This window comes from Andrographis paniculata, unplaced genomic scaffold (assembly GCF_009805555.1).
Source record: "Andrographis paniculata isolate CXL003 unplaced genomic scaffold, ASM980555v1 Contig70END, whole genome shotgun sequence".
NCBI classification, from domain to species: domain Eukaryota; kingdom Viridiplantae; phylum Streptophyta; class Magnoliopsida; order Lamiales; family Acanthaceae; genus Andrographis; species Andrographis paniculata.
In genome coordinates this window covers 2,305,947-2,322,616 of record NW_026137607.1, presented here as the reverse complement: position 1 = coordinate 2,322,616, position 16,670 = coordinate 2,305,947, and the positions used below count along the sequence as shown (strand labels likewise).

General features: G+C 32.4%; 1 protein-coding gene across 4 annotated transcripts; it reads left to right on the top strand.

Moving 5' to 3' along the window:
* Positions 1 to 1,733: 1,733 nt before the first annotated feature.
* On the top strand, positions 1,734 to 15,956 carry LOC127264493 (uncharacterized). 4 transcript variants are annotated; one of them, XM_051294050.1, is made up of 14 exons: positions 1,734 to 1,983; positions 2,276 to 2,341; positions 2,432 to 2,477; positions 3,358 to 3,497; positions 10,529 to 10,630; positions 10,920 to 10,991; positions 11,075 to 11,178; positions 11,299 to 11,380; positions 11,663 to 11,755; positions 14,673 to 14,737; positions 15,010 to 15,022; positions 15,096 to 15,176; positions 15,251 to 15,359; positions 15,463 to 15,956. In XM_051294050.1, the coding sequence occupies exons 1-14, from the start codon at positions 1,864 to 1,866 to the stop codon at positions 15,561 to 15,563; spliced, it is 1,194 nt and encodes a 397-aa protein (XP_051150007.1). In that variant the 5' UTR covers positions 1,734 to 1,863; the 3' UTR covers positions 15,564 to 15,956. The 4 variants fall into 4 exon arrangements, with proteins under 4 accessions (XP_051150007.1, XP_051150006.1, XP_051150008.1 ...); XM_051294049.1 differs by having other exon boundaries at positions 3,349 to 3,497; XM_051294052.1 differs by having other exon boundaries at positions 1,847 to 1,983; positions 2,257 to 2,341; positions 3,349 to 3,497.
* Positions 15,957 to 16,670: the final 714 nt, after the last annotated feature.

Genomic DNA, 16,670 nt, shown 5'->3' with positions numbered 1-16,670 from the left:
AATAAGGAATATACACAATACAAAATAGATTTGATAGACTCAAATATAAGTAATCTACTACATTGATAAACCAAATCTAAATATAAATTTACTAAATCTCTTACACACTTCTACTAACGAATAAAATAATACAATACTACCTTTGTCCCATAAGAAATCAATTTCCAAGCACAGATTTCTTCTTTGCACCTTGCGTGTATAACCTCACATTGTCTATTTTTGTAAATGCTACACTTTTTCTGAGCGATGATATACGACTAAATGATCTACTTCAACTCATCGCTTGAAGAAAATACTATACATATTTCAAACTTTGGTGAATATTCATCAATAGAGTTGAACTTTGAGAAAAAATTTCGTAATTTTTTTTACTGCTATATGCACATAAAAAATTAAAATATTTTATTTCAATTGTTTAAATATTATTTATTCATGAACTTGAATTTGTGTTATATATACTACTCTTGCAGGCTTATGCATGTATTTTAAATGTTATCACCCCAAAGGTGAGAGCCGAGCCACTAGTCCGTATGTTCCCAGAGAGTTCAAAAACTTATCCACTTGGCAGACGAGCTATCGAATTCAATGATATCAAAAGTGTGCAAAATTTCACAGTTGAGCACGAAGAAATTTTATTAGTAACATACAATACTAACAAGGAAAGATTAGTCTTTTTTTTTTTTATTGATTTGTCTATATATAATATAATACTAATATTAAAAAGATTATGTTTGGACTTTTTGTTGAAATTTTAATGGTAAAAGTTTTGAATTGATATAAACAAATATTGAAGTTGATTTAATATTTTGAATTTGAAATTAATTTTTAATATAATATAAAAAATAAAAAATAAATACTTTATCCGTCTCATAATAAATGTTTTATTTCTATTTTTGTTCGTCCCAAACAAATGTATCAATTCATAATTTAGTAATTGTAGTACAAATATATTACAAAAATGTTATTACATTTTATAGTACATACTACTAATACATGTATTTTTGTCTTTTTTTTTACTATAATTAAATATAATACTAATACTCCCTCCGTCCCCGTGCAAGGCTGCCGTTTACTTTTTTGCACGTAGATTTTTGAATATTAGTATTATAATGAGTTGTAGTAAAAAAAATGAAAATACCCCTATTAGTATTGTTTAATATAAAAGTAATGACATTTGTGTAATATAGTGTAAATTGTAAGGGTATTTATTATGTTACATAGATAGTACAATTATTAAATTAGGAAATGGTAAACTTTTTTTGAGACAACAAAAAGGAAAATGGTAATTTTTTTAATGGGACAAGGGAGTATTAAAAATCTATATGAAAAAAATAAATATTACTCTTTATATGAGGCAAAAAGAGTATTTAATTTGATATTTTAAAAAATAATTGAATAAATTACTAAAAATACGAGGGTGTGTTTGTTTGTTGTTTTTAGTTTTTGAGTTTGAATTTTTGAATAGTAAAAAGTTGAATTTGAATAATTGTTTGATGTGATATAAATATAAGTTATGTGATATTTTGAATGTAAAATAAATTTATACTAATATAATAAAAAAATTGTTTGATGTGAAATTTTTTGAGAAAAAAAAAAATCTAAATAGTAAAAATACGTGTAAAATCGAACACAACCTGAGTAAATTTGAGATGTATTGTTTTTATAAAAACAATGCATTAATTCTTTAAAAAAAAATATATATATTCCATAATTTTCTCACCCTTATGAAATAACACACCCTGTATTTCATACGGTTTCGGGGTTGAATCCAGTAACATCCCTTTGTTCTTGTTCATTAACATTCCGATTCAGCGTTTTGTCAATCTAGGGCAGGGCAGTACTAATTTTGATCTGCGTCTGTGAATGGAAGAGCTACAAAAGTTGCAGCAACTGCAGACGACAATGGAATGGCTGCATTCAGCTGGAATTTCCGACGCCAACTCCGATTGCCAACGCTTTCTCGCCGATTTTACTACCCTTTTGGTACTAACCTTCTTACCTCTCCCCCCTCGATTATGTCTGTCATTCAATTGCGTTGGAGTTCAGAGTTTTGATAATAGGCGACAGTTCTTGTTTTGCAATACGACGTTTGGTTACTCACCTTTTTTCCTAGTTGAAATTAAACAGTTAGTTTCAGCAGTTGAGCGTGTGAGTTTCTCTTTAGACATCTGAGAGGAAGCGGACTTTTATGCTGCGTTTTGATTCAATTTTAACTCCGATCATTTCTTTATTGTATTCTATTCAATTATTCTGAAGTTTCGAAAATTTGATGAAGATGCACGACTATGGTACGCTGGATATTGCATCCAAATGCGGGTTGATTTCCAAGAACATGTCAAAGGTTTGATCAATTTCTATTCACAGAACTTCTAATGTTTTATGATTTTGAGGATTTTGGAGTGGGAATTACTATGACTCTTCTTTTCCTTAGATATCAAGTTTAATTATTGGGGGTGCGCTGCAAGGTGGAGGGGAAGGTATGGGCAGTGTAGTTTCTGTACCACAATTAAGCTTATCACTAATTGTTTTTCTTGATTGTTTTTTTTTCGGTCAATGTATAGTTTCTTGCTTATAGCTTGACATGTTTCTGTTAATGGTGGCTATGGAAAATGATGTAAGAAATGATCTAATTAAACTCATTACAGGGTTTCTCACCCCTTGTTTGAGATAATTCTACACAACAGTACTGAAACTTGGGAGAGGAACTTTCTCAATGTGTGTTTTGGTTATATGTTTGATCAAACATCTTCATATTCTGTCATATAGTTTTCATTTTTTTTTTGGCAGCTTACATCTGACTATTAGGGTGTGTTTGTTTGAAGGATTTTGGTGGATTTCCACTATTCATCCAATTTTTTTCCCCCAAAAATATCAAATCAAACACCTATTTTTCATTTTTTATATTATACTAAAAATCAATTTTACATTCAAAACATCACATCAAACCCTATTTATATCACATCATACAACTATTCAAATTCAAAATTTTTACTATTCAAATCCCAACTCAAAATCCAAACCCCCAATCAAACACACCATAATTGTATCATGATGTTGATAAGAGTGCAGTTAGGCATCTGATAATAGGAGTTGCTGTCATGTATAAACTTACATTAATGAGTATGTGGGTTGCTTTCAAGGTGACAACCCACAATTAATTGGAACAAGTCATTATAAGAAATAGTGATGGTATACTAAAACTGCAGGTTTTGAAATACACCATTGTGATGTGTTAGTTGAATACGAAATAGACCATATTGCATTTCAAAAGTTTTGATACACTGGCATTGTCCAAGATATGGGGAAAAAAAATTCTAAAATATTACTGTTCCTTTTTGTAAAACTGAGAATTTGTAGGTGACAGCCAGATTGGAAACTCTGTACACCTCCATTCTGATGAAAAGGTAAATCCCAATCAGATGCAGAGATTCTTTGTTGAAGTGCCTATGGTTGGAATAGATGCGATGATGCGATCAAATTCAACTCTGGAGGATTTTGTAAGTAGTGCTAACACTGATGTTTTTGTTCTTTGTTAATAATGTTTCGAGGAGTTTATTTTGTTTAAACTTGCTTTAACTACTATACATGCTATAGATTATACCATTATATATAAAATTGTAATGAGTTTAATTCTGTTATCTGATATTTGAATCTTGGCAAGTATATGTTAATGGCCTAGGAATAGGATCAGTGTTAGAATTAGTGTTCAACATTAATTCTCTTTTTCCCTTCATTTTCCCCAGACATGGTATCAATGCAGAATGCATCCGGACTTTGCCCTGCATTGCTTATTCCTTCTCTTTTCTTCAATTAATCCATCCCCACCCACCACCTTTATAGCTGATTGATTGTGCTTTCCAAACCAGTGTTGTTTGGTAACCATGTTTCCACCATTTGTGTTTCTGGAATCCTCTTCATGTGTCGGAAATTGTAACATTGCGGTCGGCTCAAACCGGAGTATCACTGCCACACCACACCGGAAAGCTCGTTTATTAACTAACGAACCTCACATTATATAGTGCTAAGACTAAATTGCCCAACACAAGCAGTTCAATAAAAACTTAAAAGATAAAGCGTACCGGCTTATCATATAAATAAATAAGGTTTGAGTAAAAAATATGAGCCGAAATTTAGTTCACAAAGCATGAATTCTTAAAACATTAGTTATAAATTCAAAAGCATCCTAAGTGATAGATAATTCTATTTCCCACTAATGAATCATACGATGTGGATGCATCATTTAAAGTTAGCGGGAGCACATCACCTATAAATATTTGTAGAAAGAAGATCAACACAACGGTTGAGTAAGCACAATGAATCAAAGATAAATTAATATAGTATATGCCAAAACTCACATGTAAATCCCACAAAATCATTTGGAAGAGATAAGTTAAATGAAATTGCACATAACACATATTGACAACTCAGGCACAAGTCTTTGTGTCTCATTTTCACTCTTTTATTCTGAAATGATAGTGATGAACACTTCACGAAGAAAACTCACACAAATACACATAGCAAATAGAGGGTCACAACCCTCAAGGAACTCCACTATTGATGCGTATGGGTTCGAGACCCAAAGTACACGTATGACAACCTATTTATTAGTTTACGATAGACAAAAATGGCCAAACCCTCTAGTCTCATACATCACAATACCACGAGGGGATTGTACACAATCCATCCCTCCATCACAGATGACGGTCTAAAGACCATTTCATAGTGGATGACATGCACCTCGGAATCACCCAAAATGGAACCCATTATCTTGATGCCACGACTTAGCCTATTCGAGATCTAGTTCGAGGTTAGCTAGTTATCCTAAAATAATGGTATACCCTAATGTGTTCACAAGGTACAGATGTGGAAGACTACGCCTTATCATCCTATACGATCGATAAGTTGATTGGACTCGACGAGTAATTTCAATTAACAATTTAACCGAATACCCAACATGCGATTAGACAAATCGTAATAAAATGGTTTTCAACTCGAAACATCCCATTTACAAATATTTAGCTAACTAACCAATATAGCATTGACCAAAGGTTATGCTTTGCAACATAAGCGAAAACTAAAGTTCTCAAGTTTGCTCATAAAACACTTTTCACTTATCAACATTTTCATTTAATAGCTAAACAAGAATGAAAATATTAAATTCCAATGAGTTCATCAAAATCTCATGTTATTTTGCCGAACAACCATTTGGACAATATGTGCATTCCAAAAATCGACATGATTTAACCTAAAAAATCATCCAAAAGTCATAAACTAGGTTAGGTTTAACCCATTTCACAAACCCTTCATTTTTCAACTTGAAACACCGTAATAATTTCCACAAAAACTCTAAAGAACATCCTAAGGGGCTTTGTCTTCGGTTTCATTGTTTGTTGTTTTGTGTGGTTCAATAATACACCTAAGCTTCGTCATGGTCATGGATAGATCACCCAGGTTCGGTTCCATAAGTAGTGTCAAATCGCCTATTGAGTCCGTTCAAAAGAGGTAAAGTCTATCAAATCATAAACAATTAATATTAATTAGCAATTCAAAATTTTTTCTTTCGAAATGCTCGGTTTCCATTTCGGTTGTAAGTGCAGCAATTCCCACTCATCTGATCATTCCCTCGCTGGCCCGCATGTGTGTATGAAATTAATAATAGCTTGCAAGTTTTGTACTAGTATTTAAAATATTAGTTGATATTCAAAAGATGAATTAAGTTATTGGGTAAATTATATAATATCTGCTTGTATTTTAGTAAAAATGTACTAAATACTTCGTGTTCTATTTATTGCATGAAACCCCCTTGTGTTAAATTAAAATTTGCACAAAACACCCTATTCGTCTAGAGTTGATATTTGGTTGTAAATACAAACCTAATTATGTAAGTTATATACAAATAAAAGAGGTAAATATATTAAATAGTCTTGTTTGAATAAAATAAATAAATAATAAAGAATTGCTTATTTCTTTATTTTATAATTTTTTGGAGATAAACCGTTATATGATTTTTACAAAAACTATAAAAATGAAGGATTGATTATTTATTTATTTTATTCAAAAAAACTATTTAAGATATATTACGTTTTTATTTGTATAAAATTTGCGTATTTACATTCAAACATCATCTTTGGACGAATAGGGTATTTTGTACAAACTTTGATTTAACACAATGAGGTTTCATGCAATACATAAAACACGAGTTGTTTTGTGTATTTTTACGAAAACACAAAGGACTCTTATATAATTTACCCTAAGCTAACCAACCCCGATCCTTTTACCCATTAAGGCAATATTTCTATGTTGGCTCAAATCGAGCTCCCCAATCGTACTTCTTTATAGCATTGTTGTCAGCTCTGAAACCGCAGTTCAAAAAGGAATATCAAAAATTTGAGTGACCAAATAGGATCGTCTAATTCCTATAGAACTTATCACTAAAATCCCCTTCTTCCTAATGGACTACGAGGACCCTAGCTCTATTTCTATAGCCGAACGTGCGGGAAAGATTAGTTCGATAGATACTAACAAGATCCTTTTCTTGGGCAATGGAGAACTGAAAACTTAATATTGCTATCACAAGAATTGAAAAACCTTATGAAAACCATAATATTATTGCAGAATTTATAGTTTGGTTACGTTTTATTCATGAAATGACTTGGATTGGTATTAGTATGGATACGGAAATGGCGAAAGCCTGACGGAGTGATGCTGCGTGGAGGTAGAAGGCCCACGGGTCGTGAACTTCTTTTCCCGGAGCAAGTGCAATGTGAATATCTCCACCCCAAGAGATACGCACGCAAGATGCCATGTCAGTCTTTAAAATTAAAAAAAAAGTAAAAAAATCTCATGGGTATCTCTACAAAGATACCCACGAGATGTGTACTTTTTTGCTTTATTTTATTTTTAAATATTTATATTTATATTTTTATATTATACTCACTCCGTCCGCCTCTAAGAATCAAATTTACCTTTTGCGTCATTGTACTTTAACATTAAAAATATCCTTATATTTGTATAAGTTTTTGTACAAATGTTCTTCTATTAGTATTATAAGATACTAATGAAAGTATTTTTGTAATTTTTTCTTAATTTGTACTACATTTTTGTTAGTAATTTTGGGTGAAAATAATGAGATTTTGTTATTGATCATCAAAATAAAGAGCCTATATATAGGCAATACAAAAGGGACTTGATCAAATCTAAGTAATCTAATCTATGGATAAAACCATATCTAAATATAAATCTACTAAATTTAAAATTGAATATCTAAAATATCTTAACATCCTCCCACAAACTCAAGAGGTATAACAGAAACCAACTTGAGTTTGATAAAAAAGTTGAATACGAACGCAAAAGACGCAAATAAAAATCAGTTGCTTGTCTGCCGTTTTCGTCGCTACTCTACTGTGTCAAAGTCAGAAATAATGCTCTAAACTGAATTAGAGTAAAAAATTACATAACTCACAATGGAGTCGAAAACGACATGACTCTCTACTGGAGCCGAAAATAACATGACTCTCTACGGGAGCTGGACTTTCTACTGGAGCCGAAAATGACGGGAGTACTCTCCACAAAGTCGGAAATAATGGGACTCTCATTGCATTCAGAAACATGGCTCTGGAGAAACGTAGCAGACGGAGCGCAGAATCGCAGACAGATGTACATGCATGGCTTCAATCGTAAACTAGATCATGACTCAAAACATAATTAAAATCGGAAACAAAAAGACTAGAAACCGTGGGCAAAATCTCAAAATTGGAAAACTTCCGGGTACATCCCAGGTTAAATGTATTCGAAGAAATGCAGGTGCTAGGCTATATCTGCGGCATGAGAAAAGTAGGCTTTGATACCATGTTAGAAATTTTGGAGGAAAATAATGAGATTTTCTTATTGATCTTCAAAATAAAAGATTTATATAGAGACAATACAAAACAGATTCGATAAACTCAAATGTAAGTAATGTAATTTATGGATAAGACCAAATCTAAATATAAATCTACTAAATCTAAAACTGAAAATAGCTCAACAGTTTTAATATAATAATTAATATTCAAAGATCAACATGCAAAAAGTAAATGAGACCCTTAGGGTCGGACGAAGGTATATAAAATTTTATTCTTTATATAATGATATGTATATTAATATATTTTTTTGAAATTTTAATTTTAGAATAAATAATTTTGATATAAATATAAATATTTATGTATTTTTTGTTGAGTTGGAAGTATGAGTGGTGTGGAAGAAAAAGAGTATTATTGTGTATGTGAGGAGATACTTTTAACAAATATCTTGTTGTAAGTGCTCTAATCAATTTTCTAAAAAAAATAGCAAAATCTAACACTTAACAAGCCTATATATTTAACTAAGATTCATCCTATTTACTTTAGAAAAAGGGACCAAGAAGATAGGAGAAGAAGAGAGAGCTGAGCGGCGGCTAGAGCTGGTGGAACACGCGGGAAGTGATCTCCAAACTCACCGATCTCTATTTCCTTGAATAAAATAGACATGGGCCTATTTTTTTATAATCCTTTTGGGCCCAAAATGATCCAAAACCCAATTTACCTCCCAATTCTAACTCAATTATCCAATTCTTACATCAAAAGCCAAAATAAATTAAATTCCAAAAAAAAATTGTCCGACTCTGGTTCCGATTTTGGCAAGTTTCGACGAACTTCCGACAATTATTTTATGGGGTATTACATGTTCCTCTCTTAGTAGTACATTTTGTTCTCAAAATCAATCTGCACGCCAGGAGCTACTTTAAACAATTCCGGATACTTTTATCGCATTTGTTGTAGGAATCAAGAGTGAGATTAAACAAAAAATGATATTGCAATCAATTGTAGTGTGAGGAAGCGGAAAAAAATACACTCAACATGAAAAATCTTCCCACCCCGTCCAAATCCAGCCATGGTTGACGGTGCATGAAGATGATTCCGGTGATGGTAATGGTTGGTTGCCAAAGTATGTGGGTTTGGGAAGTAAAGTCTATTGGACGATTACTGTGGTAAGGAAAGGTTAATTGAAAAAGAAATCATGTGGACTAAGATATTGGTTTAAGAACAAGATTGTTCTCCGTGTTTTGATACCATGTGAAAATAGAAAAAAAGTAAAAAAAGCAAAAAATTCATTATTGTTTATTCGATTATTTAATATATAATATTCCTTCCGTCATTCAATTGTATGCTCAAATATTTGGGTAAGTATTTTGGTAAAAATGAGTAATAATTGTTACGTTATCTTTTGTAATAAAAAATAAAAAAAGTAATGTATTGTTTTTGCTAAAAAGTAAACAAATACATTTTTTTTATGACAATCCAAAAAAAAAGGTAAGCATAGATTTAGATGACGGAGGGACTACATAAGTTTTTGATTTATAGAAAATCTAAGTAGAGATTAGAAGAACAAACCGGAAAACCTACCAACAAGTAAATCACACAACCTAGTAAATCACCAACCAATAAATGTCTCTAAACAATATCAAACATAAAACTATTATTGAAAACCTTTTGTCATACCAAGTTTTGGACTAAGTACCTTGGATGCTTTAAATACTTTCTTGGTATTGAAGTTGCTTCCTTCAAAATGGGCATTTGTTTATCCAAGAGAAAGTATGATATTGATCTTTTGTTAGTAACCATGCTACTTGGGGAAAAATGATAGATAGTTCTATCGTCTATGGACTCCAAATGTTAAACTTGTAGCAGAAAAGAGGAAAATGATCGAAAGATCTAGAAAGTATTGCAATTTTGTTGACAAATTGAATAATCTTATTGTTACTCGTTAAAATATTGCTTTTGCCATAAGTATTGTCAAGTCAATTTATGGCATCACCTTGAACCTTGGAATATGCAAAGTAGCGCGGAACATGTGAACTAATTTCGCAAAAGAATCTTCTTATTGAAATTAATTTTCAAGATCCATCTTTAACGGAACTCATATGTGACAATCAAGTGACATTTACTATTGCCTCTAATCTTGAAGGAAAAAACTAAATACATTAAAGTGAATTTACATTTTGTTTGTGAAAAATCAAGATCTCATTCTAGTTCCTTACATCCAGTCTTAAGACCAACTTGCTAATCTAATGAAGGCCTTGGGTGGATTACTAGTGCGCTACATTTGTTATAAGCTTGGAGCTTATGATATGAATGACTCAACATGAGAGGGAGTGTTATATTAATTAGCATAAATTAAGTGTTAGATACAGTGTTAAACATTAATTTTTGTTTGTTCATTTTGTCTCCCCCAACCCTCCGATTCCTTTCCATCTCTTGATCGCACCAATAGATATCTATATACACTCATGTATTGCTATTGTCAACAATCAATTTAAGTAAATTTACTTTCTCGTTGTTTTCTCTCAACAAGTTTTGTATTGGAAACTTGATACTCGTAGAACATATTCCAAATTCATTCTCCATTTTGTAGGACCTTCAATGATAACCTGTCTATACATCTCTTTTGTGGTATTTACATTTGTACTCAAAATCATCAATGGCTTTGATGTTTTGTTGTTTCACACTGGCAGTGCAGGTCATATTTTATGTTTCACAAAATGGAAGCAAACTGTGCACAATCAATTTTCAAATATTTACCCATTCTCTCATTCACAGAAAGCTTTATTTATCAGGTGAATTGTCTTATATAATTAGTTCTCTAGCTGATGACAACTAGAGGCTTTTATGATGATACTATGGACTATAATGTATGCAAATCAATATGTTCATTCCTATAAACCCGTGTGAAAACTTAGTTGCCTATATTTCATTATTTAGGACACATTATTACCTTCTGTGTTGCTTCACCAGTCTTTGTTTCTAAACTAGGAGCTTTGCTGCCGTACTATCTGGACTGTTGTTATTTAGTGAGCTACATGATTGTAATTCATTCTTGGATTTTATTTTATTCTATTTGTACAGTTGGACGGTTTAAATGAGAAACTACTGCAGTCGTCGAAGAGTGAAGTTCAATTATTCAGCAAGGACTTCAAGGTGATGTTGATCCTTGATGGACAATATTTTTCAAACTACTATCCGGTGTTTCCAATTATTTACTATTTTTTCTTTAATACCAGGATGATGATTCGTGCCTTGATTCTATTTCTTTATGCAAATTTGGAAAATATCCATTCGGTTCACTCATTAATGTTTTAGAAAGTCACGGGCTTTTGACAGAAAGGTTTGCTATGTTATTTAGCATCTATTACGTATTTATACTTACATTATACATAAAACTACTTCCAATGTCAGCCTTTTTTTTTTTTTTTCAATTATTTTATATTGTTTTCTTTTTATTAAGAATTTCGAAAGAGCTGAACTGCGGAGTAGAATATTGGGCTCTAGAAAGAAAGCTATGCCATGCCCTTGCAAATGACAAGGAGGTACACTTTTGTATCATTTCCTTCCTAGTCAAAATCTCAAATATATTTCTTTGTTTTTAATTTCTCAGATTTGGAACTTCTGTAATCAGCAACAAATCCATTTTCTATAAGAATAATCTAAAAGTCCTGCAAAACCCCAACTCATTTTCTTTAATGTTTAGAAGAATTTAAAAGTGACTATTGATTGATTCAATGTGATGAGACATTCATTACATTAAAATATTTTACTTTTGATATTCATCTTTCCTCTTCTGGTTCCAATTAAACATGCTTTTGGTGTAGATATCCATTCAAGATGTGACAAATGCAATACATTTGAAGTCATTTGATTATCGCGTTCTGAACCTTCTACTATACCAATTGAGAGGAGACAAGGTATCTGCCAACTTTGTTGCATACTTTGTTGGCAAACTATTATTTTAATTTTGCACTTATAGAGATGATATCTTCTATCATTCCGGTATAAGATCTTAGATGCATGTGCAACATACATAATCCTTTGTAACAATCATTTATATAAGCCCTTGTACATGTCAAATATTGTTTTTTATTTGTTAACATAATTAAATGCAATGTAATTATTGTAATTAGATATTCTTCTTTTTTTGTTAACATAATTAGATAATTATATAATTATTGTAAATTGTAATTAGAGTATTTTTAGTAGTTGTATATTTGCTTTGGATAACCTTGATTTCCGGTCAAAGTTAGAGGCCTCCACACTAGTATATATAGGTGTAACATCTTTTTGATAAGAAATAGAATTTTTTTTTAGCATTTTTCTTTTCTTTTTTTTTTTTGTATTATTTTTTTATTTTGTCATAGTACCAGAGTCAAAAACACTGAGATCTCGTTTCATGTTGAGCCTTGAGCCCTGTTTCTTGTCATTCTTCAAGATCTTAGTTCTTGTTCTTGTTTAAAACATGTCTTTGGAACGACTTGAAATTTTTTTTGTCCGATTTAATGGCAAGAACTATTATGCCTGCTCATTCCAATTTTAAATCTTTGTCACGGGAAAAGAGCTGTGGAGTCATATTGATGGGACAAATCCAACACCCAACCGAGAAACAGAGAAAGATAAATATGTAAGATGGGAGGTGAAGGATGCCCAAATCATGTCTTGGATCCTTGGAAGTGTGAAACCCTCCATACTTCTCAATCTCAAGCCCTATAAGACCTCTAGAGAGATGTGAAATTGCATGAAGAAAGTTTACAATCAAAGCACATGAGAGAAGTAAACATTCTTCTTAATCGGTTAAGTGTGCTTTCTTGGGATATGCTGGAACGCAAAAAGGGTTTCTTTGTTATGATCCTCACATTTGTCAAACTCGTGTTTCTAAGAATGTAGTTTTCTTTGAGAATAAACTATTCTTTAGCTCACACCGAATTTCAAAATCTTCTTCTCTGTCAATTCTACCGGATTTTCCTGAGTCACCTACACTTGTACGGAGGTTTAAACTGGTTCATGTTAATCATAGATGTCTTTCTCCTACATCTGATCCTCCTACAGGTCCCTATATCACCTCTCGCGACATCTGACCCCTTCCTCTTCGTAGGAGCTCTAGACCTCGCATACCAGTTGAGAGGTATGATTTTTCAAACCTTTATGGATGAGAACAGTTCTTGCTATAGCATCATCTAGATGTTAGCCTCTACATCAAATGTATGTGAAAAATGCTTTCTTGAATGGGGACCTCAAAGAAGAGATCTACATGAGACTTCCACCTGGTAGATAGTGACAACTTCTCTTGAGGTTTGTAGGCTAAGACGTTCTTTGTATGGACTAAACTAGGTGCCAAGAGCTTGGTTTGAAAAGTTTCGCGACACTCTTCTCCAATTTTCTTTCTCACAGAGTGTATATAATTCATCACTATTATTTCACAAGTTAGCCATGAGTATGGTCTTTCTCTTGACGATATTAGCAATTATCATCACTGGTAGTGATGATAAGCTGATCACTAAGCCTCAAAACATGCTACATGGGAAATTAAATTAAAGGATGTTGGGCATCTTCCATATTTTTTAGGGCTGGAAGTTATCATGATCTGTTTTTGAATCAAGATAAATACATCTAAGACCTCATTACGCTAGATGGATTAAAGGGTGCTACTGCTGTTGATACGCCAATAGAGTTGAATGTGAAATTTTGGAAAGATATGGGAGAGCTTTTTCCTGATCCTTTCTTATATAGACATCTTGTTGGTAGTCTTATCTACTTAACGATTACTAGGTCTGATATCTCATATGCTGTCCACATAGTTAGCAGGTTTATGTAATCTCCTCGCCATCTTCATCTTGCAGCATTTCTTCGCATCATTCGTTATCTAATTGGATCACCGACTCGGGTGTTATTTTTCCCTGAAAATTCGACTCTTCATTTGACTGCACAGTGATGCAGATTGGGCTGGCTGCCCAGACACACAAAAGACTACTACAGGTAGGTGCATTTTTCTTGGAGATGCATTGATTTCTTGGAAGTGTATAAAGCAAGACCGTGTCTCTAAATCTTCTATAGAGGCATGTCAGCCGTTTGATCTGAAATTTGTGGTTAAGAAGACTTCTTTTTTAACTTGGATTTTCTTCAAGTGGTCGTAATCCATTCATGGTGATAATACTAGCACAATTCACATAGCTGGAAATCCAGTCTATCATGAATGCACAAAGCACATAGAGGTGGACAAACATCCAGAAGGCCTTTACTCGGATTGTTATCACTCTTCCCCATCTCACCACTGATCTTCAGATTGCTCATGTCTTCAAGAAGGCTTTGACATGCCAAAGACATGTTTCTATGTGGTAAATTGTTGCTAGTGGATTCCCCAACATCAATTTGAGGGGGTATGACAAGTATTCTTCTTTATTTGTTAACATAATTAGATGATTATGCAATTAGATATTCTTCTTTATTTGTTAGTATAACGAGATGATTATGTAACTATAGTATTTTTAGTAGTTGGATATCTAATTTGGGTAACTTTGATTTTTGGTCAACATTAGAGGCCTCTACACTTGTATATATAGGTGTACCATCTTTTTGATAAGAAATAGAAAAATTTCAAGCATTTTTCTTTCCTTATTTTGTCAGTACAAACTTGTAACCAATTTACTATGGGGCTGATCAACAATGCACGATGCATTAATTCTTTGTTAGACACAACATAAATTGATTATGAAGAAATGACACAATGAGTACGGCGACATTGTCTGAGTGACTGTACAGACTAATTTATGCTTTGGAAATTAGTTTGTTTACTGTTGCATGTTTATTTACTTTGCTGGAGTTATCTTGAAGGTAAATGAACTACATATGGAGTTTTTGTCTGCATCGGAATTGCTTGTGGAAGTATCGGATGACCTGTGAGTATGATTCTTACTACATTTGTTAAATGTTGTAACCATCATATTATCCATTCCTGAGTCCGTAAATTCTCCACTAATGTGTTGATTAGAAACTGAAAATGACTAATGAAAGAAGTGAGAAATTTGCCTGTTTGGATTTGCAATATCATACCCTTAGTTTCATAGTGTGTTCATTTACGATCTCATTTATTACAATGTGTTTCTTTCCATTATGCCCGTGGAACCATGAAATAATTCCTTATTGATGGACTTCTGGATGACGCAAACAGGTTCGATTATGAGGTGCGTCATTCTTCCCTATTTTAGGTTAGTTTCTTCTTCCATAGATGACTAAAACTTATTATTATTTTGGTAGGATGATGTTGTCGATAATAATTTCAACATTCTACGCATGTTTATCAAATATTACGGAGCTATAGATGCACCTATCATGTTGGTAAGTGTTGCATTCTCTTAAAACCTCTTAATGATTTGACAAATGAAAGTACCGACTCCAAGCATTCTTTGTAGGCACAATTTATAACTAACGTAGAGAAAAGATACAATCAGTTATTGATAGAATTAGATTCGGAACTTTCTGCCAAGTACCAGAAGAGATGTGAAGAAGCTACAAGAGAAGGTAAAATGCTACATCCTTATATGCCATATCTTCATTATTGTCGAACTTTACATGTGACAGTTTGGATGCTGTCTTTCTAAAATTTGAACTGAATTTGATGAAGGTGGAAAAATGCACGGCCCTTCCCTTGGAACATGGCATATACCACCAATCATTGCAGATGAAGCTGGATATCGCGCTGCTTTTTCAGGTTCTAGTCGGTAGATTTTGTGCCCGAATTGGATGAAATTGTTACTAAGGTTGTCACATTGCCCTTTTGCCATGGTGACAAAATAACGAACACAAGGTACTGGTATACAAAATTATATATATTTCTCCCTCTGTCCGGCTCTAAGGGTCCTATTTACCTTTTGTGTCATTGTACTTAATCTTAATAATATCATTATATTTGTATAATTTTTTGCATAAATATCATTATAATAGTATTATAAGACACTAATAGAAATATTTTTGCCATTTTCTCTTAATTTGTACTAAGTTTTCATATAATAATTAATATTCAAAGATCAACTCGCAAAAAGTAAATGAGACACTTAGAGCCGGACGGAGGTAGTATATCTTATAAGTATTAAATTATCACATTTTTATTTAACTTCATAGTCTCATGTGTTTCAAAATCACGACATAGAATTTACTATCATAAGAAACGTATAACATCAATCGTGAAACATATCAAAATGCTAAAATAAATATTCTATAAGCAACATCAATCTTAATGAGTAAATGTCTTTAGTTCAATCTTACACTAGGAACATGAGTCAAATTAGCATCAAAGTATACTAATGTTGAGGACGAGGTTCTTTTGGGAGGGCGGGTGATGATTTATTTTGAAAGAATTATTTTACTTTTGATTTGAATACAGTAAACATGAATTAAAGAGTTGCGTTATTGTTAAAAAAAATATATTCATCAAATAGTAAGATTTTTCATATTAATCGGTAAGTGCCGCGTCGAACTCAGAGAATTAATGTGAGGAAAAACTTAAGTTGAATAATAATGCTAGTTTATGAAATCAGATTTGAAATTTAAATGCGTCGACAAAAAGAATTTAGATTGTAAGAATTTAAAGAATGGAACAAATGTGATGATAAGGAATGTGAAAGATGATCACTAATCACGGGGATGGTGATGGATGAAGTGCTTAACGGTGTGTGGAGAGATAGAAGTATACGGTTGTGAGATAAAGAGAATGATGTTGAGTGAGTGAAGTGAAAGAGTAATTGCAATACATGTACATACTTCATATAGTAGAATGCTAAGTGTAAGTGAGCACACAAGACTTTATCCCTAAGCGTGTCGCTTTTATAATAG

What these genes read in the sequence shown, in the direction of transcription:
- LOC127264493 (XM_051294049.1), top strand. Translation starts at nt 1,864, where the DNA reads ATGGAAGAGCTACAAAAGTTGCAGCAACTGCAGACGACAATGGAATGG. An exon ending in TTTCCAAGAACATGTCAAAG is followed by an intron (nt 2,342 to 2,431) that starts GTTTGATCAATT and finishes TCTTTTCCTTAG; the next exon opens with ATATCAAGTTTAATTATTGG. An exon ending in CAGAAAGCTTTATTTATCAG is followed by an intron (nt 10,631 to 10,919) that starts GTGAATTGTCTT and finishes CTATTTGTACAG; the next exon opens with TTGGACGGTTTAAATGAGAA.